This window comes from Lutra lutra, chromosome X (genome assembly GCF_902655055.1).
Source record: "Lutra lutra chromosome X, mLutLut1.2, whole genome shotgun sequence".
Taxonomy (NCBI): domain Eukaryota; kingdom Metazoa; phylum Chordata; class Mammalia; order Carnivora; family Mustelidae; genus Lutra; species Lutra lutra.
Window position 1 is genome coordinate 20,845,658 of NC_062296.1, and position 27,630 is coordinate 20,873,287.

The 27,630-nt window shown below is 50.1% G+C and overlaps 1 protein-coding gene across 8 annotated transcripts in view; it reads right to left on the reverse strand.

The window, feature by feature from the left end:
- BCORL1 (BCL6 corepressor like 1) overlaps positions 1–27,630 on the reverse strand; it is a 61,866-nt gene that overhangs the window by 22,626 nt on the left and 11,610 nt on the right. For 6 of the 8 annotated variants that reach the window (XM_047715747.1, XM_047715750.1, XM_047715746.1 and 3 more), the window contains 6 exons: positions 20,320–20,449; positions 15,604–15,694; positions 12,044–15,319; positions 6,876–7,041; positions 5,712–5,792; positions 3,370–3,762 (listed from right to left, as the gene is read on the reverse strand). In XM_047715747.1, coding sequence (XP_047571703.1) covers positions 3,370–3,762; positions 5,712–5,792; positions 6,876–7,041; positions 12,044–15,319; positions 15,604–15,694; positions 20,320–20,405 — 4,093 coding nt within the window. In that variant the 5' untranslated portion in view covers positions 20,406–20,449. Of the gene's footprint in view, positions 1–3,369; positions 3,763–5,711; positions 5,793–6,875; positions 7,042–12,043; positions 15,320–15,603; positions 15,695–20,319; positions 20,450–20,552; positions 20,715–27,630 lie in introns of those variants that run through there. The other 2 variants (XM_047715748.1, XM_047715752.1) reach the window with 2 other exon arrangements.

The window sequence follows — 27,630 nt, forward strand, 5'->3', positions numbered from 1 at the left end:
ATCCTAGGGTGGTGGGACGGATCTCCCATCAGGCTCCACGCTCAGCACGGAGTCTGCTTGAGATTCTTTCCCCTTCCTTGTCCCTTCCCCTGACATTCCTCCCCCAAGTCACCCCCCAATCTAAAATAAATAAACAAAACCTTTATTTTTAAAAAGTGTGTTGTGATTCTTACAGCTCTTTCTGGATGGAACCGTGAGTGGCACTGGGAATTTCATTGCCAAGAGCCTCATCCCACAGGCCAGTCCTAAACCTCAGGTACAGCGGGGATAGTTTGGGTTAACCCTTATCTCTTAACTAATATTAGCGTCACATGGCTTGGCCACTGGCTGTGTAACTAGCTGGAGGCAAGTCATAATCTCCCACAGTTTCTATGTCTGTAAAATGGAGAAGACCTACTCCACATCAGAGGGCTGGTATGAGAATTCAATGAGGTAACATATACAAAACCCCTTTATAAGGTGTTATCAAGAGAAAGGCATCCTTACCATATTATTTCAGTAAGCTCTTTAGGGAAGGCCCTGCCCAGGTGTCCTTTATTTCCCCCACAGGACTGAGCAAAAGATCGGTTTGTCTACGAAATGAATAACTGCAGCCTCAGTTTCTCCAATTTGTGAACCAAGAGGGTTGAGCAAGATCCAAGAATTCTCAGCTGGCTTCCCTCCACCGTGGCATGTGTTCTCACATGTGACATTACCAAGGCCAAGTCCAGATGTGGGAGCCATCACCAGAGTACGAAGAACTGGCTCTAGGTTATGTGCGGCACTTAGGAGGCCAGCAGCTGTCACACGAGCGCTTTCTCCCAACTCTCTCCAACCCGCTCGTGGGTGCCCCCACTCATGCAAGAACCGCCACGTTAGATGGCTTCTAATGGCAATTCCAACGAGAACATTCTCAACCGGGGCTTTTGATGCAACAAGTCTGGGCTGAGTCAAAAGAGGCAGGAACAGAACGGTGCCTTGTGAGGGAGGACGTCAGGAAACATGGGGAAGCCATGTTGCAGCATTCACTGCCCGAGGAAAAGCAGTAGCTCCCTACCCGGCTTTCCCAGGGTGGGGCAGGCTCCGGAGTTTATACAGCTGCAGTGGAGCAAGAACGTCATAGTAGCACGGAAAGAAACAGAGTAGACGTAGCAGCTGCGTGAGTGGAAGCGTCTCTTCCTATTCCCTCTGCAGGTCAAGGAGGGACATATAGAAGCCCAGGACAAGAGGAAAGGTTGTGAGGGCGCCTGGGTGGCTCAGTCAGTTGACAGGGATCCCGGGATCGAGCCCTGTGACAGGCTCTATGCTCAGTGCGGAGTCTGCTTCTCCCTCTCCCTCTGCCCACCCCACCCCTCATCCTGACTCATGCTAGCACTCTCTCTCTTTCAAATAAATAAATACAATCCTCAAAAAAACCAGAAAGGTCATGAGGCTCGGACAGAAATAAGAAGACCTGGGGCGCCTGGGTGGCTCAGTGGGTTAAAGCCTTTGCCTTTGGCTCAGGTCATGATCCCAGGGTCCTGGGATCGAGCCCCACATCGGGCTCTCTGCTCAGCAGGGAGCCTGCTTCCTTCTCCTCTCTCTCTGCCTGCCTCTCTGCCTACTTGTGATCTCTGTCTGTCAAATAAATAAATAAAATCTTTAAAAAAAGAAAAGAAAAAAAAAAGAAATAAGGTGACCTGTCTAGTTTGGCCTCTGCCTGACTTCCTCATGTCAACCTGAAAGACAGGTAGTAATAGGAGGGTTCAGAGCTTTCCTGAGAAGAGAGATGTTTGCCAGGCAATCCCTTCATGAAGATGTCACCACTGGATCTGGAGGAAGGCAACCAAACCATAAGCCAAAGCCAAGAGCCTTGACTCAAAACCCTTAGCCACATGCATGGAGGGAGAATGACCTGCATTTCAACAACCAAAGCTGTCCCCAAATCCAACAGGATGCCTTGCCAAGCAGTGTTCTCCATGCCCTGGGAGGTGTTTATGTAAAGGCTACCTGTCCACAGTGCTACAGAGATCTCTGCTTTTCGACAGAAAATGGAACCAGGAAACCCCAAAGGTCCTTCTGATTCCAAACCAGTAAGTTCCACGGGAAGAGTCCCAGCTTGTAGGAAACCAGCTCTCAGTAAAGAAGACTAGGTGACGCCAAAGCTCCTCTTCATCCTAACACAAGCGGCTGAGACCAACGACTTGATGCCTCGTTCCTGACCAATCCCTTACAGCTCTGGCAGGAAAAAGGGAAAATTATCCTCAGTCTCCCACAGTTGATGACGATTAGCTTCATTACCCTCTGCAGTGTGGGGATGGTATCAGCTACATCTCTGCTTAAGCCGATGTGGAAGTGAGGGTTAGCCTTCTCTGCGTTAGAGCAAACCCAGAATCCACTATCCCTTCAGAAGGCAGTTCTTCCATTTTCAACAATAGGGAGACTGTGGATCTTTCCCACCGGCTCAGGATAAATACATTATCAGAGACAATCAACTGTTGCTTCAGGGGCAGAGGTCAAAGGAAGAGTGAGAAACAGATGTGCTCTTATGGAACCCAGAGACATACTTTTTGTTCATCTAGAAACATGTTATAGAAATGCTGCCCCCCTCCAAAAAAAAAAAAAACAACAACAGAAATGGGCCTGACCAGTACTTAGCAGAACATACTGATACAGGCCTCGGTGATAGTCTGTGCCTCCGTGATTACACATGACAGCATCTGGCAGAGCCAAATAGCCAAAGACAGCTTGGGTTTCTCCTTGGTCTGCCTGCTCTTCCGACTCAGGTCGAACAAAACTGATGCCACCTCAGGTCACCTCAAAGCTTCACTCTGCCTCTTAATAACCTCTGTAGCTTTAATTGAGAAAGCAAAGTTGTGCCCGCTTCTACTTGAAGTTCTTCTGTTAAGTTGAAGAAACTTTGTACTTCTTTTAGTGTAGGGGCTGGTGGCATCCCAGGAAAGGCAGCCAATGCCTCTTTCTTCTTGAACCCAGGATTCTAGGAGAGAGAACCCAGCCTCCTAAGACCCAGCTCCCTCAGGTCAACCAGAGAACTCCCTGGTATCGAGTTGTCCCATGCCAAGGAAGCCATTGTGGCCTTGCCCAGGGGTTCAGACTCTTACATGAAACTGGAGGGCTCGGGCCTTCATGTCCTCCGCTCCCCTGCAGGTCAGTCCAAACTCATTCAATCTGAACCCCAAGCCAAAAACTGGGGCCTGGAGTTGAGCGACCACCTCTGGCAGCTGGAGCTCACAGCACCAGGTTTCTATGGGTGCAGAGGCCTTCGGCTGGCGAGGAGAAGGCGGAGGTGGGAACACCCGAGATGCCCGAGGATCCCCAGAAGCCAAGTCACTGTGGCCTGGGGCTGAGTGCCAGCAGCTCTCTGGGGCAGCAGCCCCCAGCCAGCCTTACCTGCTCTCCCTTTCCGCCGCTGCTCTTCTTCTTGCTCTGTCAGGTACTCCCCAGTCTGATACTTCCGGCTCTTCTGTCGTCTCCGCTTCTTCCTCTTCACCAGGCCCTCCTCCTCGTCTTCCTCCTCCTCCTCCTCATTGGTGTCCCACATTTGCCGGGCAGCCTCTGTCCTCCAGGGCATTTCTCGGGCTCGCCACAGGTGCCGGCGGCCCTGGCTCAGCAGAGTCTTGTCCTGGGCATGGTGGCTGCGATACTGGGTGTCCCGTTGGGTTTTTCTCACCTTTCGACGCTTAGCTGGGGTGGGGGTCACATCTTCTTCCTCCTCTGTGGGGAAGACCTCCTGGCTTCCCATGTCACTGTCTGCCACACCAGCAAAGGGGCTACAGATGCCTCCTGTGGACGGGATGTACAGAGGACGGTCAGGGACCTCTTCAAAGGACAAAGAGTATGGTGGCGAAGCAAGTTGCCCCGGATTAGAAGCTTGAAGGTCTGGGTTCAAGTTCAGGCTCTGCCAGTTATTAGCTGTGTGCTCTGGGAAGGTTCCTTCACTTCTGTTTCCTCCTCTATAGAACAGGGACACTGTTCTCTGCCTTACTGGCCTCACAGGACTGTTTTGAGGCTCAAATGAGATAACCCACCCAGAAGCACTTTACAGAGTCCAATATGCCACACAAATATCGAGTATCCAAGCCACACGCCCTTCCTCATCCATGTTGCTGTGACTTTAAGTCATTGCACAAACTCTTACTTAGAGCTTACAAGGCGCGGAACATTATGTGAGGAGCAGGAGGGGGCAACAGGTCCCTGCCCTTTGGGAAATCAGGGTTCAGTGGCAGGGTAGGGAGGGCAGATCAGCAGCATACCCCCGCCTCTGCTCACTGACAGAGACTCCCTGGGCAAGCAGAATCATCACAGAAGAGTTGCATGAAAAGTGAAGCAAGGAGTCCCTTTCCTGTGACACAGCCTGGGTTAGTCCCGCCCAAATGCTCATACACAGACCCCACCTCCTAGTAAGTGGTGGAGAGTCCAAGGGTGGAGCTCTGTCCCTGAATGCCCCCCTCCTCCCCACCACAGCCGTTCCTCCCAGCTGGGCAGGCGCTTCCCTCCCCTCTCCGCAGCACCCCAGCACGATGGTACCTTTCTTGGTCTCCTCCACCATCTTGCCAAGAGGCCATTTTCATCCCCACTCCTTCCTTCAACTGTGCTAACCACAAAAGTACGACCTTAACTGGCCCGGTTTAGCACAACAGCAGATCTGACAGTCTTCCTCCCAGGCAGCTCTGATACCCAACCACCTTCCTCCCAAGGACTCGCTATTAACTTGACAGTCCCCAAACACAAGCGAGGTCAGCAGAAGAAAGAAATGGTTTCGAGGCACATGAACAGTCCTTAACCAAAGTTTCAAGACAGTCAGACCGTTTAAAGAGAGCAAATATTTAGCAAAATGTCCATATATAGACCAGGCAAGGAACAAAGTGTTCTGGTTAATCTAATATTCTGGTTAATACAGAATCACCATAGAGATCACACAGGGATCACCAATTTCCAAAGAATCAAATACAGTACAATGTGTTTAACAGTAAAACGAGACTGGGTGTAATGTAATCACTCTTTGATGATTCAGAAGACACTTCAGGACTTTGCAAGGCCTCCAGGCCGTCATTACGAGCCCCAATTACCACCGCGCTCTCCATGTGCTGAGGTGCCAGTTAATAGAATGTCAGCTAGCAGAGTTTACACTGCGCCCTGCTTCCCCATTCCATCCACTTTGCATGGAAATACGGGTGAACCAGGGCAACCACTTCTAGCGCTACATACCAACGTGGAGGCTAGCACACACTAGCGGGGACTAGAAAGAGCTTTTTTTTTTTTTTTCACACACTGAATACAAATTCAGGAGACCAAATGTGATTCTACTGGCCCTGACAACCCAGTGACCATTTCCAACTTTGTTCATGCCTGTCACCCAGGGCAGTAAGTCCAAAGGTTGTATGTCCATGCCTGACACTGGCCCCATTCATCACGAGAAGCCAAAGCTTGGAGTAGACCAGGTTTCCTGAGTGGCATAGGCCTTGCCTCTTCCCACCATTGGCTGCCAACAAGAAACATCAAATCCCTGCTCGGAAAAGCCCCGTTTGGAAAGTCGAAGCAAGCAGTCCTAACATCATGGGCCGTGTTCCCCCTCCCCTGGGCTCTCTGATCTCTGCAGGGAGCTAGGCATCTCAGCACAGTGAGTCAAATTCTCACTCTCCACCTGGGCCAAAGGCAAAATCGCTCAACCAGATTTCTACCTCTTTCTGCAGAGAAGGGCCAAGATGGGCCATGGCTTCAGACTCACTCACCAGACTGACTGCGCGTTCGTGTGCTCAGAACCACGGGGATGAAGTCACGGAAACTGCTCTTTGCTTTCTTCTCCAAGGAACCTGGAGTGATGTGTGGTTTCAGGGCAGAAGGTAGAAATATCACAATCAGGAGACCCCGGACTGGAAGCCGCCCCCTCCCACCCACCCAAGAGGCTTGGGTCCAAAACTCAACGGAGGGTTAGAGGCATCTTCCCCAGCGTCTCCTTGGCTCTCCTTATGTGCTCACCTGCGTGCATCTCTTGGAGAAGGAGCACCTCCCAGTAGTTTTTGAAAACTGGGAGCTGGGTCACTTTTGGTGACACCAAATAAAGGGCTGTGTGCAGAATCAATTTGGCAGCACGCCAGCAAGTTGAAGGCCTGGCTGCCTGCAGGACCAGGAGGCTGCCACACTTCCACACAGTTAGAACTAGGCTGGAGCAGGTCCCAGACAAGGGCAACCCGAATGGATCGTAGAGGACTGAGCGAGGCAGGAAGATGGGAGCAGAGAGTAGTGGACAAAGGGAAAATGCCGCATAAGAACAGACTAGAAAAAGGCAGGTCATGTCAGACAGGCAAGGCCATGAGAACAGGCTACTGTGCATGAGAACACATGGGCGTCTCCCCGTGATGAGGGCACCAAGGAACTATCAGTGGCAGAGCACACAGGTCAAGTACACACCTTCCTACAGCAGACATACCGCGTGTCCCTCGATAATAAGGGTTCAGGATTTCCCTAAATGTTTCTGGCTAGGTATCTGGGTATTAATTTCTTAACTTTTTATAATAGGAGTTTTCGAATATACCAAAACGGGTTTCATGAACCCCATCCTGTTTTGGTCTCAGTCCTCATGAACCCCGTTTCATCTCTGAACGTAGACCCACTGCACGGTAATGGGTCGGCTACTCTGTTGGAGGACTGACTTTTGTTTGTCTGAAAACCATCTTTTCTTCGGCCTTCTGTGTATCTTATTCTAGTAATCAGGGTGAACAGAATAAGCCCCTTCTCCCTTGCCTTTGATTTTACAGGTGTCAATTTTATCTTCCTTCCATAACAAATAAGTCTCACTCTCTGGGCAGTGCAGAGCCACTCCCCACCCCGCCACTGACCTGCCTCGGGGACCCCTCTGCAGCTCAGCCCAGAGGGCGTGGACCTGTGGAGCCTACCTTCCTCGTGGCCATCGGCTCGCTTTCCTGGAGACTGGGAATCCGGCTTTGTTGGCTTCCGGTGCTTGTGCTTTACCCTGACTCCATTGTGCTCTTTTCCTGAATCTGAAGCCCCCCTGGGGCTTTTCTTGGTGGGTTCCTGGGGGTCACTAGGCGGCTTCCGGCACTGTGGAGAGGTAGAGAGAGTCAAGTCTGAGACCAGTTTCACTTTTTAAGAAAGCTTTGCCAATGGTAAGTCCAGTGCCCTGTTCTGACACACGGACAGGAGCTGCAGTGGGGTCCCGGGGCAGGGGCTTTCTGAGCCTGAACCCTGTGCCCTAGCTAATCCCCACAACCACATGCCATCATTTTTACAGGTCTATGGAGTCTGCGTTCACAAGCCACATCAATACCCGAAGTCATTTTCAAAGGTGTAAAGTCAGGCCCATGTTCTCTACATCCAAACAGCAATAGAGACGTGTAGAAAACAGAAATGCTTCTTCGGCAAGTCATGTGACCACACTGGTCAACTACCTTCACTGTGAATGGTATGGACACCAAGAACTGAAAACAATTCTTAGCCCGGGGCCAACTGAAGAAAAACGGTCTATCTCCATGTGTAATAGATTCAATGAAGGGGAGAAGAATGGCATGACATGGGAGCAACTCACATCACCCCGTACTTAGGGGAGACAAGGAAAAGGCCGAGGCATTAGTAATAAGCCACTTGATACTCTTAAGTACTTTCAACATCTCAAAACATTCTCTTCTCCATTATTTGATTTGATCTTTCTGATAACCCCGAAAGCAGAAGCTAGTATCATCCCCACTGAACGGACAAGGAAACTGAGGCTCTAAGACTAGAGGTTAAATGCTTTGTCCAGAGCAACACATGGCCTCAGGCGTCCTTGCACTCGGGGATGGCTGCCACTTACCAGGCAAATCTGCAAATGAGCTCATTTGTGCCTGCAGTGAGAAAGTGGCAGAGCTGGGCCTGAGACCCAGGGCTCCTGGCTCCCCACCCGGGCCTCTCTCTGCAGCAGCTCTCACTCTCCTCCTTCCCCATTCAAGTCCTCCTCTGTTTTTGCTCAGCCCTGCTCACTCGGATAGGCACGATGGCCATGCTTACACAGCACAAGGACACTCTCAGCCAGCCTCACAGCCGCATATGCTCACAAGCTTTGAGGTCTCTCCATGCCACCAAACAAGAAATAGGGCAAGGTAGGGATTTCCAGTATTCTAGCATCCAGGGAGTGCAGAATAAGCAGAATGTTTTAACAATGAAAGCAGGCCCTAGGAAGAAAGGAAGAGTTGTTTTCCCCCTAAGTAGACCCACATGCACCTTCTAGAAGGTTATCACTGCCTAGCTCCAGCTAAGGGGATGGCCGATGTCTTACCAACAGAACACTTCCTGGGATGTTGCGGGGGATTTCGATTCCCCAGGAACAGGGAGTGACCATTCCCCACCAAATTCCCAGGACTCCTACTACACTGTGAACTCCTCCTGTTTCTTACTCAGCAGAGGGCTGAGCTAAAAATTCAAGTTCAGTTGCCTCCTTTGCTTGCTGCTGGTTCCTACAAATCAAAGTGTTAGGAAAAAGAAAGAACTGGGAGGAAAGAGAAAGACGGGGAACTGTTGCTTAAAATCTCACCTTCAGGAATGGCCAGAGAAAGACTACTCGAAGTCAGGGGGAATAAAGTTAAATGCACATAAGTCTGAACATGTCCTATTTATTTCTGAATATCACTTTTAGCCGTATCTTTCAAGTGCAGATCGTTAACTTTTATTTCCTAAGACAGACAAAAACAAGTAAAACAGAACATCTAGAAGGGATTTCTGTGCGTATGTTCTGCAAGGGCAGCACCGAGAGTAAAAATGTATACACATGCTCCAACTTATTCAAAAAGTTGGGTGGATAGGGAGACGGTGTAAGATGAACATTCCGGTTAACAGAGTTTTTAAAGCATTTCCAAAGAATTTTCCAAAGGATGAGAAGACAATAAAATACACCCAGCACCAAATGAAGCAGAACTCTTTCTTTGCTGATGATTCAGCCAGCCCTTCAGGATTCCATGAGCCCTTGGGGCAGGTGGTGTAGGGGACAGGAGACTATTCTGATTCTTGGTCATACCCTGCAAGGGGCTGTTTTGAATTAAGCCCTGATCTGACTTTGCTTATCAACAGTTTCTTTCTCCAGAAAAATGGAAGATAAGAAGAGAAAGATCTAAGTTATTTACTCTCCCCCGCCAAAATGGACATTTGCTAAATCACTACAGGAAGCTGTGAAGGCCCCTGATCTTGTAACTTTATTCTCTGGCCTCAGCATCTGTCAGTGGGCCCAGTGAACTGTTCATCTAATATAGTAAAGGGCAGTACCTGCCTGTCATCAGGTCGCCTGCAAGACATAAGCTCCATGAGAGCAGGGAGCATGTCTATTTTGTTAGTAACACTAACAATAACAACCCGCAGCCACGAGCATTTACTGAGCACTTACTCCCTGCCAGGCACTGTTCTAAGCATTCATATATATTTCATATATATCACCTCATTTACTTGTTTTAATATCAGCTTTACTGGCATATAATTTTTTGAGATATACCATACAGTTCATTTGATTAAGTTTATAATTCCATGGCTTTTAGTACAGTTGCAGAGTCATATAACCATCATCGAGTTCCAGAACGTTTTCACTGCCCCAAATGGAAACCCCATACCCATTTCCCCACCTCCTTATACAACCATGATTCTACTTTCTGTCTCTATCAGTTTGCCTATTTTGGACACTTCACGGCATCATCTCATTTAATCTTTATACAGCCCTATGAAAGGGGTATTATTACGGTCTCATTGTGCAGATGAGGAAACTGAGGGCCAGCGAGATTAAGTCGCTTGACCGATAGCACAGTTAGGAAAAGTAGGACCAAGATTTAAACTTGGGCACTGTGCCTGGCTCCGGAAAGCACCCTCCTCACCACAGCGCTGTACTGCCCTCCTGAAGATGCAGCTCACTGCCCAGGAGGGACCAGCAGGTAGTAACCACTCAGCAAATGCTTGCCAAATGTTCCGTGAAACAGTCATACATAAGGAGAGTAGAAGACAGGGTGTCATAGCTGACGATGGTCATGAACTTCGGAGCCGATGACCAGAATCTGAGTTCCAGCTCTGCCGTTTAGTAGCTGTGTAATGTTGGGTAACTAGCCCATTCAGTTTGTTTCCTTCATTTACTTATCTGTAAATTGGGTATAGTATTCACCTCACAGGGTTATTGGAAGGATTAAGTTAGATGATGTGTGTAGAAAGCACTTGGCATACAATATATATGCTATGTGTGCGTATGCGTGTGTATAGCATACAGCACATATAATGACATGAATTATTTTTCTTATTACCATTAAGGACAAATCACAGTTACTTAAGCAAATGCTATACATATGCTCTACTATGTTATGACCTGTGTTCCTATTTGGCATGTCTCTGCCATACAGAGATGGCTATGAGATCATTGAGAAAACTCACCCAAACTCTATCCCTGGGGTTCTTAATTTGGAACCCATGGGCGGGCTTTGTGGAGGGGGTGGGCCCATGAACTCCTTAAAATTCCTGGCAAAATTCTGAGGTCATGGTTCTGTGGACAGGGTCTTATAGTTTCCCAAAACATTCTATGGTCCAAAAAAGACTAAGAGCTTCCACCACAAACCCAAATTCATGGTATTCTGGCTAGAAATCTGTTCATTAGTGTATATCAACATTTAATTTGAAACTGAAAAATGTTAAAAAAAAAAAAAAGAAGAAGAGCATGGCTGCATTCCAATAAAACTTCATAAAATATATAAAATTAAAATAAAATATTGCAACCAACAGCCAGAAAAAAAGTGGGGTGGCTCTGTAGCTCAGTTGCTTAAGCGTCCGCCTTCAGCTCAGGTCATGATCTCGGAGTCCTGGGATCGAGCCCCACATTGGGCTCTCTGCTCACGGGGGAGTCTGTTTCTCTCTCTTTGCTTTCCCCCACCTCCTCTCTCTCAGATAAATAAATGCAATCTTTTTCTAATTTTTTAAAATATTTTATTTGCTAGAGAGAGAGAGCATGAGCACGAGACGGGGGAGGGGAGAGGGAGAAGCAGGCACCCCACCAAGCAGGGAACCCGATACAGGGTTCAATCATGAGCTGAGCAGAAGGCAGACTCCTGACCAACTGAGCCACCCAGGCTCTCCTAAATAAATATAATCTCTAACAAAAAAACAAAAACAAAAAAACACAAAAACAAAAACATTCAATTTGAAGGCTTAACTTAAGGCTTCAAATTGCTCCATATTTTTAAAAAGTTTTTTATTTACTTAAATAACCTCTACATCTAACGCAGGGCTCAAACTCATGACCCCGAGAAGAAGAGTCACATGCTCTTCTGACTGAGCCAGCCAGGTGCCCCTAAATTGCTCCACGTTTTTTGAGAAGTCCTATGTTCAACTGCTTCAAGAATCTCCTTGGACCACCAGTGGCTTCCGGATCCCCTCTGGAACATCACGGGATTCAAGTGGAATCCTCTTGGCCCACCTTTGGGCCCAGATCCCTGCCACCATTAAGAACCCAGACCCAGATGCCCACCTGTCTTGCACACCAAATTTCCAATGGGCCTAAACATGAAGCTGTCACCCCAGGCACTGGGTGGATAGGAAACTAGCAGATGAGCCCAGAAGCCAAATTGGCTTCGGCCCCACAAAACTGCAAGCATATCCTGAGCAGGCTCCCCCAGTGGTGTAGAAAAGGACCCTGTCAAAGGCCCCTCCCCTCCCCTTGAGAATCCCAAGTTCTCAAGGCTAGCTGTCATCTCAGAAAAGGAAAAGGAAGAATGGTTATGCAGGGAAGGGCCTGTTATTAACTGATTTTCCTCGTCAATCCCCTCTTCCGCTTTCCAACCCCATCTGAGACAATGGGTTCCCTGGCCTCAGGGACCAAATCACTTCCCTCATCCTACAAAATACAAGCCAGCCCCTCCTCGTGATAGAACACCATATATGGACAGTGTGACTTAGAAAGAGGACAGCAGGTCAGTAAGCACGTTCCACAAGCCTTCCAATCAGTTTAGTTTCCAGAGCTACTCCAGGACACCGCAGTGGGAGGTTGACATCTGCAGGAGAAAGCAAACCTCTGGTGTCCGGGCCCTGCCCTCGACCTCAGCCCCACACTCACCTTGGGTCCATGGGAACTCCGGGCTATGACCTTGGCTTGTGGCTGCTGCTCCTCACCGTCCTTCTCTTTGCTGTACTTCATTTTCTTGGGCGGCAGAGATTCGGTCACCCCATCGGTCACCACTGAGTCTGGCTGCCACTTGTTCTTGCAAGCAAAGACACCTACGCTTTCCTGTTTCACTCGAGCCTGCCCGGCCTTATTCCGAACTTCAGCTTGGCCCCTCTGGGGAGCTGCTGGGAGGCCATCAGCCCGGAAGCAGGTGGCTAAATTGAAGACCACATCACCATCCACTTTCTCCATTTTCACCCGCCCCAGGTCCACCTGGCTTCCAAGCTGTGACAGCTCTGTGCTGGAGCCCCTCTTGCTGCTTGGGACCACATCCAAGATGAGTTCCTTGGGGCGGTTGTCATGAGGTAGCAAAGGCAGCTCGGGCATCTTGTGCAGGTTCTGGGGGGGGGCCAGGACCAGCTCATGAGACATGTAGGTGGCCAGTACTTGGTTTTTAGGCTTTGTGTCTCCTGCCAGCTTCAGGCCACAAGCCCCCTGGGGACCATCTATCTTAGGAGTGCTGTCGGGGCAGAGGTGGCTCTCTGATTCTTCAGGCCCCTGATTCGCTTTTATGTCCCCACCGCTAGGCTGGACAGACAGCGCCAAGGTCCCTGTCTGAGGGCTGAGAGTCAGGAGGACAGGGTTGACTTGTTCTTCGTAAGGCTTGGCAGCAATCCGACAAGTTTTGTTCTTCGTGCCAGTGTCCTGCTCTGGAGCAAAGGGGCCCCCAGGCCGTGGCTGCCCCTCTGGAAGTCCGTGCACAGCTTCACTAGGGCCAAGAGACGGCACACCAGAAAACTCGGAAACAACGCTGGTGGGCCTGATGGGCACCCCCTGACTGGGGGTCAGCTGCCCGGCACTGGAAATGCCAATGGAAAGCAGAGACGCTTGGTGGTATGGTGACCAGCCAACAGGCAGGACCTGGGTGCTGGTGGGTTTCCCATTGACTGAACACCGTGGGTAAATATTTGCTGGCCCCGTGGGCTTCCACAGAGAGAGCTCCTTAGTTTGGCACCCCGGGAGCCCAGGGGCGATGCGGGCTGGGGTGTAACGTTTGACTGTGCTTGGCTGTCCCTCAGTGCCAGCCTGGCTGCCCTTCTTGCCACAGGGGGCACTGGTGTTCTTAGGCTCTCCTTGATCGATGATGGAGATGGGCTCCTGCTTGGGGAGATGGCGGGGGTCTCGGGTGAGGCCCAGGTTAGGGTCTTTGTTCAGCAGCAGGGATGCAGGCACTGGGTTGGCCACTCCCACATAGGTGCCAGGAATGGTGCTGATCAGCGCAGTTGAGTTCTTCACCCAGGTGCTCGGGTCCCCATTCCTCACGATCTCAGGAAAGATGACGAAGGGCGAGGAAGTAGAGCCCAGGCATGAGGTGACATTGCTCCCAGCGGCCTGGGTGGTGCGCTGAGACCTAGACAAGACCGTGGAGAGGAGGGCTTTGCTGCTGGTGTGCACGGGGGTCAACACGGGCATGGGAGGCGTCTTGCGCTGGTTCGGCAACGGGAGCTTCTGGCGGTTGGACTTAGAGGAGAGGTCCAGGGGCATCTCACTACACTCCGGTGGAGAGGCCATCTCTCGCTCCAGCTGTGGAGGTGACTTGAGGGGAGAGAAGGTGATGGAAGTCCCTTCTGTTTGCTGCTCGCCACCACCTGGCATCTTGGCAGGGTGTGGTGGGGCCGAGCTCACGCTGGGGGCTGGCAGCAAAGGCTGTGGGGTTGGAAGCACCTTGGCAGAAGCAGTAGAGAGGGAAGTATCTGCCAAAGGCCCGGGGACCCCATCGGGTGTAGGCTGGGTGCTGGTGCTGCCGGATGGGGATGCACAGGGAAGCCTGTTCACCTCCAGAGAGACCAGCTTGGAATCTGAAGTCAGAGGCCGGGCCACCGAAAACGCATATGGGTAAGACCGGAGCTCTGGGGAGGCCAGCACACCAGGGAGACACCTGTCCTGAAGGTAGGAAGGCAGGACAGGCAGTGTAAGAGTTGAGGAGACCCCCAAGGTCGTTGGCAGTGTGGCCACACTGAGTGGCTGCCCACAGCTCGGAGGCGGGATATATACCAGCGGCTGGCTTGGGGTCAGTACTGTCCCTGGCTGAAAAGACAATGGGACTTTTTGCATAGCTGGTGCCTGAGCTGCAGGAAAACATACTCGACTCAAACTAAAGGAGGCCGGGATGGGTGCAGAGGTGGGAATGGCAGCTGGTGTGGCAGCCGGCATGGGCGTGGGGGCTGGAGTAAAGATCGGGGCCGGAGTGGGTGCAGGCACCGGCGTAGGAGCAAAGGCAGGGATGAGGGTAGGGGTAGAGGGTGGGCCAGAAGACGGAGTCGGGGTGGGCATCGGCACTGACGGAGGGGCAGGAGCCGCTGGAGGCGTGGACGCTGGCATGGGAGCCAGAACTGGTGTGGGGACAGGTGCGAGGACCAGGGTTGGAGCTGAAGGGGGCACAGGAGCCTGGATCAGAGCCAAGGGAGGAGCTGAAACTGGGACTGAGAGGGGGGTAGGGGCCGGAGCCGACAGAGGAACAGGACCCGAAGGGGGAGCCGAAGCTGGCACAGGCACCAAGACCGAGGCTGAAACTGAAAGGGGGTTTGAATCAGAGATGAGTGTGGGCACTGACGGCGGTGCCGGAGCCAGAGCTGGGACAGGTGCTAAAGGAGGGGAAGGGGCTGGAACCGAAGTGGCAACCTGGACGGGAACTAGCCCGGAGTGGGGCACTGGGGTGGGGACAGAGAGGGGAACTTGGAACGGATCCGGAACAGATGGTGGGACGGAGGCCGAACTGGGAGCAGGGGGGCAGATGGGGGCTGGCAGTGGACTGAAGTTAGTGGTAACCAGAGGCAGGGTTCCCTCCACGGGGACTCCAGTTCCCAGAGTTGCCAAAATGAAAGTATTCTTCTCCCCCACGCCATGCCGAGAGTCCAAAGCCTTCACCCCAGCTGCTGAGCAGTCCACCTGCTTGCTCATTTGGGTGCTGAGGGGAGCCCAGGAGCAGTCGGCCCTGCTGTCGCCAGCCTCAGTGGCGCCGTCAGGAGCAGGAAGCTTGAGCCCGTCCCCCGAGCCGCTCAGCGGCACCAACAGGCCCTCAGCCTCCGCCACATTCCCAGCATAGTCCATTTGTGGCTGGGGGTCGTCAGGCTTGTCTTCTGACTTGTGCCCAAGTTTTTCTGCTGTACTGCCATCTGGGTCTGCCCCCCGGGCATTGCTGCCACTTCCAACTGCCGTGAGCTCCACCTGCAACGACAGAGCAGCGTGCCCGTCTTAGCTAGCTCTCTGTGGTCGGTGCAAGTGTCCCGAGGCCGGGGAGAGGTGGCAGCGGGTCCTCTTTGCAACTCGACCAACCAGGTCTCAGCAGAGGCAAAGAGCAGCTGGCCGATTTCGGTCTCACATACAGCAACTCCTGGGAAATACCCTGTTCCTTCCTGCCCCCCTTCTTGGGATGGCAGACTCGGCACATCGCCCGGGCAGTTCAGCGCCACCCTTTGGTGGGTGACATGTGGCTCCACACAGCCCCTTACCTTGGAAAAACTGCTGCTGACACAAAACTCCTGAGATCCAAAGCGCTGGCAGTCACCTGTCGTGGACTCCTCATCAGAAAGGGGTGCTCTTCTAGCATGGGAGACACAACCAGAGAAGGGCCATGAGGCCTAGTCTTTGGGCCACCACCACCTTCGGCAGAACACCTCCTGCCCGTCTGGTTCCCATAAAACCACTTCCCTTGGTGGCTTGGAGAAAATCACAAGGAATTGGGCTGGGGGGACAGGTCACGAGCTGGAGCCTCCACACCCAGCTTTGCACGTTCCTGCAAAGGAGCCCAATCTGACTAGACTCCCCTCCTTGGGCTGTGTATTCTGTTCTCTGGGGCTCTCACCAGGAGCATGGAGGATGGCCTAACACCTTTGCTTCTGTCCCAAGCTTACCTGTCAATGTGACCATCCAGGAGGTACTGGGCATTGCCAAAAGGCAGAAGATCTCAAAAGACATGCAAACCAGTTTTCTCTTAAGTGCAATCTTATTTTAAGTCTATAATGGAAGCTGGCTGCAGGTATCGTAAGGGTAATCATTTTCTGAAACAAATAGCCACCTCCATTGTGTGTCATGTTCTAAGTCTGAATCATCACCTATTCACCTGATGAGGTTGCCTGCCTAGAGCGGATACACATTTATTAGCGCATAGAATGATACTGATTTGAGGCCACCGGGTCACTGGGTGCCGAGGGGCATTTCAAGGACACAACTTCTTTCCCTCCAGGGTACCTCTTGCCCTATTCTGAAGTACCACTGAAGGTGCCTCCTTAGTGCAGTAGGCAGCGTGTCAGTCTCATAAAGTACCACTAAGTTCCAGCCCATGCCCTGGCAGCTCCCCGCTCTCCCCTTGTTCTCCTAGCACCCCAAGTTCACTCCGACCTCAAAGGGAGGCCTTCAAGGCCACGGACCCCAAATTCAAGTTGGTATATTGCAAAGAGAAGGACTCGAGGCCAGAGAGCTGGGTTGCGAAGGAGGAAAGCCTAACTGAACCCCAACCTACCCAAAAAAGTCTTCTGCAGGTTTTCAGTAAGAACCTCAGGGGAGAAAAAAGACAAGGAGGGTGAAGTTGGAGAGAGGACAAACACCCACTTGAAGTTTAGTTTTTTGGTTACAGCAGAAACCCACCACTATCTGCCCAAGGGAGGATGCCACGGGGGCAAGAGCCCAGGTGAGTGGCTAAGTGGAAGGTCTGGGTAGAAGAATAAAGCTCCAGCAGAAGCCCTGTGGTGCAGTTCCAAAGGGGAGAAGCACAGGCATGCTCTGTGAGCCTCTAGGGAAGTGGACCACCTTGGAGTTTGCTCCTCCTCCTCACCCTCAGCTCTACAACAGCCTGGGAAGAAGCCAGCATCTGCCACACCAGCTACCCTAGCCTAGGACAGTCAGGGAGCCTACATCCAACCCCCACAAAAATGGGGAGGGTCCTGCTAACTCCTTCCCTCTCACTGGAACAGGGCCCCACTGATGGACTCCAGAATTGTCCCTGGGCCAAGAGAAGCAAAAAAGGCAAGGGAGATCACCACAGGCCTCTCCCTATCGTTTCAGGGCTCCAGGAAGGATTAACTGGGGAGGGGGGTGGAGATCTGTTCCCTTTAAAAGGCAGCTAGGCTGGCAGAAGTGGGAGGTTTCCACTGCTGGCAATGACTGCTGGTGACAAACAGAAGTGACTGTAAGGACAGGCAAGGGCTGGAGAGGCAGTCAGGGGTCTTGAGGAAGGGGAGAAAGGGGGACCTTGAAGGAAAGGGAAAACATACTTGGATATCAGGTCCTGGGAGACCAGAAAAGTGGGCCCTATACCCAGCCTTGGGCTGGGGAGAACCATGTTCAAATAAGACTGGCCAGCGAGGGTTCAGGGAGGAGGGCAGTGGCAAGGGGAACGAGTGGCACTGCCAGCGCCCTTTGCCAACCCTACCTGAGGGGCTGCCGGGGAGGGATGTTAGCTATTTCTATTCTTTCCTCTCCTGACCACAGGGAGGGGAGCTAGCTGCCCTTGCTGGGCTCCCCCTTAAAATCACCTTGAACTGAACACAGAAAAGCCTGCCCCTGAAGGCAGCCACCTGCCCTCCAAGGCCGACCCACAGAGCCAGTGGCCCAGGGACTCCGGGGACAGCGGCGGAAGCAGCAGTCCCGGCTACTCCAGCCATGCCCAGGCCCAAGTGCCAGTCCCTGAGGCTCTGGGAAAATGTTGTGTGGCTACGTTTCAAATTCTCTGAGGAGAGGGGTGTGCAAAGCTAAGCAAACATTAAACTGCTCCGTGGACAGAGGAGCCTGGGACAGGAATAGCTTGCAGGCAAGGGGTGCACAAAGAGAAGTGGGTCAACCAGGCAGGGTTAGGAGGGTGCAGGCGGCAGGCAGGAAGGAGCAGGGGTCAAAGCAGGCTTCAATCAGGACTGAAAAATCAATCCCACCACCTCTTCCGGGCAGAGATGACCCTGGGCTGTTGAGCGTCAGGCTTTGTTGAACTTAAACCAGAAATGGAGATAACCTTTCAGGGCTGTTTTCCCAATTATGAAGGGCTAGCACCACTGTCAAACCAGAGCGTTTTTAGTGCCCACTGGGCCCTGACCACACCACACACATCAGGCACTCAGATTCCAGCCCCTGCAGACTTTCCCTGACTGAGTCCCACCGCACCCCAAGACCAACTTCTTCCCAGCCAGGGTCTTCTCCAAACATACCTCACCTCAAACTCCTACTCGTCCCTCAAGCCCCGGCTCAGATGTCACCACCTCTGGAAAGCCTTCCCTTATTCCCCCAGGAAGTCTATCCTCATTGCATACAGACTCGCACCGGGCCAGTACGAGCCACGCTCCAGCACTCACCATCAGTGTCCCGTGACTGCTGGCTTGCTCCTGCTGGATTTAGTAAATGTTGGTTGAGTGAAGGAATGAATGCATACAAGAAAGGAAGCAACCAAGTGAGACAACGGGGAGAGTGAGCCAGAGGTTCACACCTACAGAGGTTCACTATAGTCAGGCACCTGGGGCCTGCGGAAAGCCCCTGTCCCCATCCCTGCAACGGTGTCAGTCCTCAGCTCCATCTAATGACACTGGCAGGTTTCTCAAAGAGTTTTAAGAGTTGACCCCCCACATGCAGCTTTATACCCGAAATGTCTAAGTCCTACAAGTTGTAAAGGACTGAGAAAGATGGTTTTTAAATAAGGTGAGATCACATTTCAGAAAGCAGCTCCACCACAGCCTAGACTGTAGAGGAAGGCGACAATAAAGGGTAGATGAGATCAGAAGTGACAATGCTTAAAAGGTCATCTTAACCACTAGGCGTATTTGGTAATTTAACATCCCAAGAAAGGTCCATAAAGAGGGAAAGGCAGGTTTGGGGCTCACTTCCTGTTTCTTTCTCGCAGGACTGAGAATGGACAGTGAACCGAGGCAGCTTGTGCACTGACTTATTAAAGGCTCTAGTCCAGATCTCTGCACGCAAGGCCCAAATGCCTTTAACGAGTTGCCGAGTTGCCAGTGAATGCTTCCACAAATCAATACCATCACCTGGCCTTCCCCCTGTCCACTCGTGGGCATTATCTAAGGCCGCACCTCACATGCAAAGGAAAGTATCTTTCTTATGCAGATCTGAGAGGAATTCTGTCTTATTTTCCTTAGTCCTCACTTTTATATCCTAAAATCAAATTCCTTTGAAGTCCATCTCTAACTTGTTCCTCAGGATAGAGAACATTAAACTATTAGGCACTAATGTCTTTAAAAAGAAAAACGGTCTCTTCTCCTAACCTGAACCTCAGACAAGTACACACTTCTCCTGTTAAGAGCAGAAGAAAAAAGAAGATACTCACAAAGACACACGTTCCCCCACGTGCACACACAGCCACGCACATGCTTCCAAGACTTCCCCAAGGAAACACTGGATTTGAATCCCAGGACAAGCTGGGATGGTCCGTGTTCTAGAGGACTGATCTGAGGCATTGGCATTTAAACAGTGGATGGACTGAAACAACAGCTAGACACCAGCAAGCATGCCTTCTCTAAAAACGGGAGAGGCGCGCAGGGCTCTTTCTTTGGCCAAAGGTCACGAGAGTCAAATATAAAATCTGAAGGCCATTTTGAGTGTCCTTCCCACGGGGCATGATCAGTAAACGGCAGAGCTTGGTCAACCAAATATTTTGGTGAGCAAAACATCTAAAACACATGGATCAGGCAGGCATCACCAACTCTCAGTTCCGTACGACAACCACAGTACGTGGTCAGATCTGCCTGAGACACTTCATAAGGATCGGATAAGAATCGTCATTAGCCTCGTGAGGCAGGAAAGCGCTGATCACCAGAATACCCACTAACAGTTCCCAGTATACAGCTGAATAATAAGACTGCCTTTCTTCCAGGCTTAGATCAAGGACCAAAAATATCTTGTGCGTATCCTTGAGCACCGAACATGCATGCAGCAAAGAAAAACTGCAATTGCCGGAGCTTCCCCTTACTCCAGGCTGACAGTTCTTAATGAGTAGACAAATGTTAGTTGGCAAAAGGTCATCTGCTGGCCTCCTCACCTTCATCTGAACGGGGACAGCGTGGGAGGACAGGCCACTCACACGCCCCCAGCTCCATCCCATCCCAGGAAAATTAGAAATCACCGAAGCCTCTTACCCAGGGTCCCTCCCAGAGCCCTGCTGCAGCTGTCCCTCTGATGAGCAGGGACCACTCACTGGGAGCCGGCAACGGCCACCTTCCCAGCCTCCTCACCTCTCCTCGTTGATGCCACACATGCGAATCCGGTCAGAACTGGTCCAGTCGTGCACGCCGCTGTAGAGCGGTGCTGTCGAGATCATGACAGCCACTCACCACCAGATAGGACCTGCTGTGGCCACTCCCCCTGAGGAAAAAGAACTCCAAACAATCAGAACTCCGAACAGGGACAGCTGCTTGAACCACCTTTAACAGGGAAACATTCAAGTAAAGGCAATTATAGTACCAACACAGTAAAGCCGTCTCTCCTGCAAGCCAGCCTGCTATGGAAAATTAAGGTCCAAACAGGGATGAGGGCACCGGCTTTCCAGGACTCCATAGGTTTCAGGATGGAGACAAGGATGCTGTTAATCACCTAGACAGAGATGCTTGAGTGTTCGAGGAAATTCAATCTGTTCCAGACAAACGAGATGACAGTATATTTTTCCACACACATTTAGCCTAACCAACTACAATTAGAGGGTTGTTCCCATATATGAACAATGCATTGAAAGACTACTGGGGATCTTTTTCTCGTTAACTCTCTAATCCATGGGTACTGAAGTATTTGAGTGACGTACCAATTTAAGTTCTCCAGAGGAAGTACACACTTTCTTTAAAAGCCCTTCAAAAATACTCTATTCTGATTTCGACTTGGGAGTTATAGAGATATAACACACACATTTAAGCTGGTTTAAAGCTCCCTCGAAATCAGACGCAATACTCCTTGTACTCGGACCACAAACAAGCAAACAAAAAACAATGTTCCATCACAGACCACACATTTCTGTCCTTGTCCCTTTCTATCAGCCTAGTCATCCCCATGACCTACCACCCCCTTCAGCGGCTAATGTCCAGCTGTCGCCATTGACAACCACTGCACAGCCAATTCTAGAGAAAATGAGCCATCAAGAAAAAGAGGTTTACCCAATGAGCTTGAGACCCTTAAGCTCCCAAGTTAGCTAAAAGTCTTCTCCGTCGAAGCTCAGCTGAATAGAACCCTCCAGTGATCAGAATTTTCTGCTGTTCTCCACTTTCCCACGAAGTAAATCAGTACAAGATAGTCACATCAGGGGTTTGTTTTGCTTATTCTTTATATAATATTCAGAGATTGTCCATATTCAACACGAGGGCACTTACTCATCCAACAAATATTTACTGAGTTCCTACTACGTGCCAGCACGGTCCCAGGTACTGGAGATTCAACGACTACCAAAAAAGACCGCAAATCCCTGCCTTCACGGAATTTATACTCTCGTGAAATTAGACGGACAATACCCACGACTCCTGTTACAGGATGTTAGAAGGTGGTATAACACAAGGCTAACGGGCCCAGCGATGGTTGGGGTGGGGGGGACGCAGAATGGGCTACAGTTTTGAAAGAGGGTATTTGTCATAGGCCTTGCTGAGAAGGAGACATTTAAACATCCTAAAGGAAGCGAAGGGGTGAGCCATGTGTGTATCTGGGGGAAGAGCATTCCCGGCAGAGGAAACAATCTGTGCAAAGGTCCCAGGGCAGGAGGCTGCAAGCTAAGATTAAGAAAGAGCCAGGAGGCCAGGTGGCTGATGCAGAGGCTCCCAAAAAAGGAGGGAGGCAGTACTAGGACAGCAGCCCCCATTCTCGTCCTGGTCCTCCCCGACCTCCCTCTCTCTGCAGCACAGGTTACTGCTGCCCTTGCCTTTCTTTGTACTTGGCCCCTCTTGGCTTTCCTGAGCCAGTGTCTCCAGGGCCTACTCTCTCTCCACCCATCCCAGAACCCTAGCCCTGGTCTTGCTTTGTCTCTCCTCACCTCTGCCAGCCCCCATCTCTTCACCTCGCCTTTTTTCCTCCCTACCCCCATCTCTCTCTTGCTCTCTTTCCGTTTCACCTTCTCTCTCAATTTCTCTTTCCTATTCCCCTCTATTACTCCTCTTCATCTCCCTCTTCCCTCTATAACTCTCCCAGCTGTCTCTCTCTTCCCCTCTTCCTTGTTTCTCTTCTCCCTCTCTCCCATCTCCCTTGGCACAGTCTGCACTCCTCCACCTTCCTCCCCTTCCCACCTTTCTTGCCCTGGTCCCTTCCCCCTTTCTTTCCTCATCCTTGGTTTCTCTCAGGCTCCCTTCTCTCTTCCCTCACCTCCCCACCTTCCCTTCTATCTTCCCATTGTTTCTCCCTCCCCTCTACTCTGTCCTTGCCTCAGCCTTCCCTCTCCCTCTCTTGTCTTTCTGTCTCCCTCTGTCTCTCTTGCCCTCCTCTGTCTCTTTCTTTCTCTCTAGCTCAGTCTGGCTCTCTTCGGCTCTCCCCAACCCCACCTCTCTCAACTGTGTGGGTAGCGGGGGCATGTGAATCCTGCCCCTCCTTCTTTCCAGCTCCCCCAGTTGCAACTCTCCCCTTCCTGCACCAAAGACTCCCAAATCTGTATCTCTAGCCCTGACCTCTCTCCTTAGACCCAGACCAGAATTTCTAGCTGCCAGCAACTCGCTGTTAATTGGACATCCACCGAGCCCCTCAAACTCAATGTGTCTCAAACCGAACTCATTATCTGTTCCCATAAACCTGCTCCCCACCCCCCACACCCAGCATGTTTCCTATCTTAGTTAATGGCACCACTATCCCCTAGCCTGGACATTTCAGCAGCAAAGTCGTCTTCAACTCCTTCTCTCCCCCCCCCACCATCTCTGCCCACAGCCAATCAGGAGTCAAGCCTTAATAATGCCATCTCCATCCACCCTGATGCAGGCCCTCATCATCTCTCACCCAGAATATTACAATAGCCTCTTAACTGGTCCCTCTGCCTCCAATCTCTTGATTTTATAATCAATTCATCTTCTAAAGCACCAATTCGATCACATCAGCCCCCTCCCTCCTCAAAAGCTTTCAGTAGCTTTCCCGTCTTCAGAATCAAGCCCAAATTTCTTAGCACAGCCTTCTGGGCCCTCCCTGACCTGGCCTCAGACCTCCTCTGGCCTCCTCTTTGGCCACATCCTGCTATTTCCCTGTGGCCTCTACCATCCCAGCTCCTGACCCTTCCCTGAGCAGATCATCCAGTTTTAAGAGTTTGCTGTTTCCTCATGCTGAAATGGCCTCTCCTGTGCCTCTTCTCCTTTCTCTGTCACCCCTCAAAGTCTGGCTTAAATGTCATCATGTCATGTCCCCAGCCTCAGCCCCTGATCGGTTAACTCTTCCCTCTCCTCAAACGTTTCATCCTTACCTCTCCCATGGCACTGATTCTTATCTTCCCTGCGTGTGGTTAGCTGGGGGTGTGGCACGTCTGTCTCCCTGGCCAGTCAAGCTACTTAAGGTAAGAAACCATCTTTTCTGTCTCTGGTTCCTCCACAATGTCTTACAGATGGTAAGTACTCAGTAAATGAGTGTTATATGGAACTGAACCCTGGATGAGAAATGGAGGTGATGACCCTGAGAAATTACAAGAAGCAGAATCAACCCCCCCCCCCCTCCAGAAGGGTCCACCAGGCTTAGTTACTACAGAAAAGAATGCTGTACTTTTCCTGAAAGCACCACGCATTGCCCACAGCACACCCTGCATAGCTGCCCCATTCCGGTATTTCTCATTGTCTCTGAGCTAGTTTGCACCTCTGTAAATTGCAGGTAACTGATGGATATGCAAACTCTGTCCTGTCCCATAGAGTTTGGATTGACTTCCCTCCCCATTGCGGGGGTGGGGGGGGGATCAGTTTTGCCTCCATTTGCAATTCAATTCCTTTACTCCATATAAATTTGTGCTTTTGGACTTTTTCTTTGACCCGGCTCTAACATCTGTCTGGTTCCCTTGTGATTAACAAGTAAAATAAAATCTTTAACGCATGTTCATTTTTATAACTGTATGAGACTCATGATCTTACCTTTTTATGAAAATTATCCTTAACATTCTTAAAACAGTTATGCGGGTTAATACATAATTTTAGAAAGATTTCAGCAAGGGGTAAGACAAATGGATTGACTGTCTGTTTCCAGTCAGTTCACCAGGATCCCATCCCGTCCCTAAATATCCTCAAGTTTTGACTTTTTCTTAGAATATCCTGGAATATCCCTGTTCAAGAAACAGGTGCTCAGGGGCACCTGGGTGGCTCAGTTGGTTAAATGTCAGTCTTGATCTCAGCTCAGGTCTTGATCATACAGTCATGAGTTCGAGCCTGCACTGGGCTCCACAAGCATGGAGCCTACTTAAAAACAAAAAACACAAAACACAACACAACACAACACCAGCTCAGCCTGTTGACCAATACACCAGGTACTTTTAAAAAATATTTTCTCTGTTTGAAGCATTAGAAGAGTCAAGCAATGAAGGGGGTCATACTTGCATAAGATGAATTTTAACACAAAGTTTAAGTTTTAGTGCCTATCTGAATACTTGTAGGCAGCAGATATAAGTCAGTAACCATCGGTTTTTCACTCTTGGGCTGATTTTTGTTCTATTTAGAGGGGATTAGTTGTTTGTAGGTCCTCGGACAGAAATCAGAGGTGGGGGGAAATGAATCCTGGCATTTGAAAACAGAACATAGAAAATATCACCACCTAGATAAAGGAGTTTTTAGAACCCCCCCCCAAACCACAATAACAACAACAATAAAAAGAAAACCAAGTAAAAACCAAAATAATTACCAGACAATACCACACATTTTAGGACTACCTGGAGGCACCCCCACTTTCATAAGACCCTGAAGATAGAATATTTGCTTCACCTTGGCTTCCCACTCTTCCGTTAGGAATTTCTCAGAGCAGCCCCTCTTCCTATGGAAAGCCCAATGCTGCGATTAACAGTAGCCTTTGCAGAGGAGGGAAGAGGAGAGGTAGATATCACAGACAAGAGCACCCTGAGCCAAGTGGTCTACACAGGAAGGCAAGACTGGTCCTCTTGAGCCAGAGAGTAAGCAAAGGGAACTTCCAAAGAGTCACTGATGGTGTCAGTGTCCAACCAGGACAGGAGGAGTCAAGATAGCCAATGTACACCAATGTCTCCCAAACCAGGATCACCAACAAGCTTGTTCAAGACACAGATTTCTAAGTCCCAGCCCTGGAGATTGTGGTCCAGGAGGCCTAGTGTTTTGTTTCCTCACCATCACGTCCAATCAAATTAACAACCACTCCACTGTACGCTCCTTCTCAGGAGAGGTGAGCAGAAAGGAAAAACCTTCCAGACACACCACACTCGGTAGGTTCCACTGGTGTGCATGCTCTCGTGTGCCGACTTGCTTCTGCTCACAGAGCCTGCACTCACATGTGGTGTGCTTTCTTAGTCTCTCTCTTGCTCTCTCTGATGGGAACCATCACATCAAAGGCTGATGGCAAAGTTCCTAAAAGGAACTTCGAAGAAACCTGGTAATCCCGAGTGACCCAGGAAACATGGGCACAAATACGAAATACCTCAAAGGATTTTCCCAGATATCACAACCATGTAATTGTTAAGAAACGAACAGCTGCATGGCCCCAGAATCAAATACTGGTCACTGACTGGAAGGCAGCGGGACCACTGTGAGCTATCCCCCACTTTGGGGGGAAAAACTTGAAAGACACGTCCAACTCAGTGAGAACAAAGGAGAGCACATGCTCCACCAGCCCAATGCGGTGATCAGCATAGGCTGCAAAAAATAAAGAAATAGAACGCTTCAATTTAGCAGGCACATGTACACACACTTAAGTAGAGGGACTGACCAAGATCCGAGGGGATGAATCCAGCGAGCAGAGAGCAGGCAGGCAGACATAATCAGCACACTACAAACCAGGGGAAACCAACAAGAAAATGGACTAACAGGAGAGCAATAACTTTAAAATGGTGAAAATAGCAGCTAAGCTGAGGGTGAGCAGATAGCAGAAGACAAACCATAATGAAGCAGAGATCTTTCCCCCCAAAAACCCAAAAGAAAAGAATTAACTGCTAGAAGACAAGGGCAGGTGTGAAAGGCATAAAAGAGAAGCCCACAGAATATAACAACCAAAAGAGAAAAAACGAAATAGGGGAACCTAAAATATTTCACCATTGTGGGCCAAACTGAAACACTGTGGGGAAGCACTGGGTACAGACATTTTAGAAAAGTTTTGAGAGAATATGTTATCAAAAGGGGAAGAACATCAAATTATAATCCAAGTCAGGGTTAGGGGGAGCTGGTAATAAGGGATGGGCAACACTAAAAGCTCAAAGGAGATTTTACCGATTGGGTAGACAGTTTTTGTTTTGTTTTGAAATGAAGATGCCAAAACAAGTAGATTTCACAACAACTACAAGCAAAAGTATGGTCGTCATGCGTATGAGGAAGGGAAGGACACAAAAGGAGATAATACAGCACCTATCTGACAAAATGTCTTTGCCTTGGTAAAACGTTAACCTTGAACATGGCTGGCCAGGGTGTTTATCCTGTGAACGGGTTCCCCAGAATATCGTAGCTTCCACTGGGGCCAAAGACCCCCTACATGCAGAACAACAGGCACTGGCAACATATGGAATACAACTAGGACCTTTAAGCATAGCATGAAACCTGTCCATTTATTCATGGTTGGACTCTTACTATCCAGCCAATAAATTAAAAATTCAAGATTAAGAAGGTCTCAGTTAAACTAAATCTGGTAGTACTCCCCCAGGCTTCTTTTGGTTCACATTGTCTGGTGACCTGGAAGCAATTATGACTTTAAAAAATGAAAGAGCAGGAAAATATCCTTCTGGAAGCCTGGCCCTGAATCTGTCCTCAAGAGAATAGGCGTGGCTAGTAGACAGTTTAAGAAGGAGGGTTGGGTCAGTGATGACTAATGTGTAAAGAAAACCAACTTTGGGACCTATTGCTCCAACAGAAATCCAGCACTCTGGGTAAAGCTCCCATAAGACAGAGACATTCACGTTCAAACATTACAGAATCAAAGGAGAGGCCAGCCCATTACCCCACTTTGGGAAAAGCAGCATTTAAGACACCCCCAAGGGGATCCAAGAGACCACTGACATGTAAATCCTGAGGCTGAAAGGAAGAGGCCAGGACTTCCACCTAGTCACTGAAGTGCCTTTAGAGAGAGGTCAAAATGTCTCAAAATCAGTGTTTTCAATAGGAAAGTGTACATGTACCCAACAAGGATGACTTTACCTGGCTTTAGATATGGAACCTTGACCACAGACCTTACCCTCCCTGCCGCTCTGCCTTCTTCCATGTGTACTCAACAGGAGACTAACGGTCCTGTTTTCCCTACTTAATCATATATACCAAACCTCAACCCCTAATGAGGAAGTTCTCCCAGTGTAAATTATCCTAATTTAACGATTTCCCATACAAAGGTATTCTAATATTCTCCGCAGGCTTCTTAATATCTACATCCCTTCACCTTCCCCTGCCATTAAACCAAATATC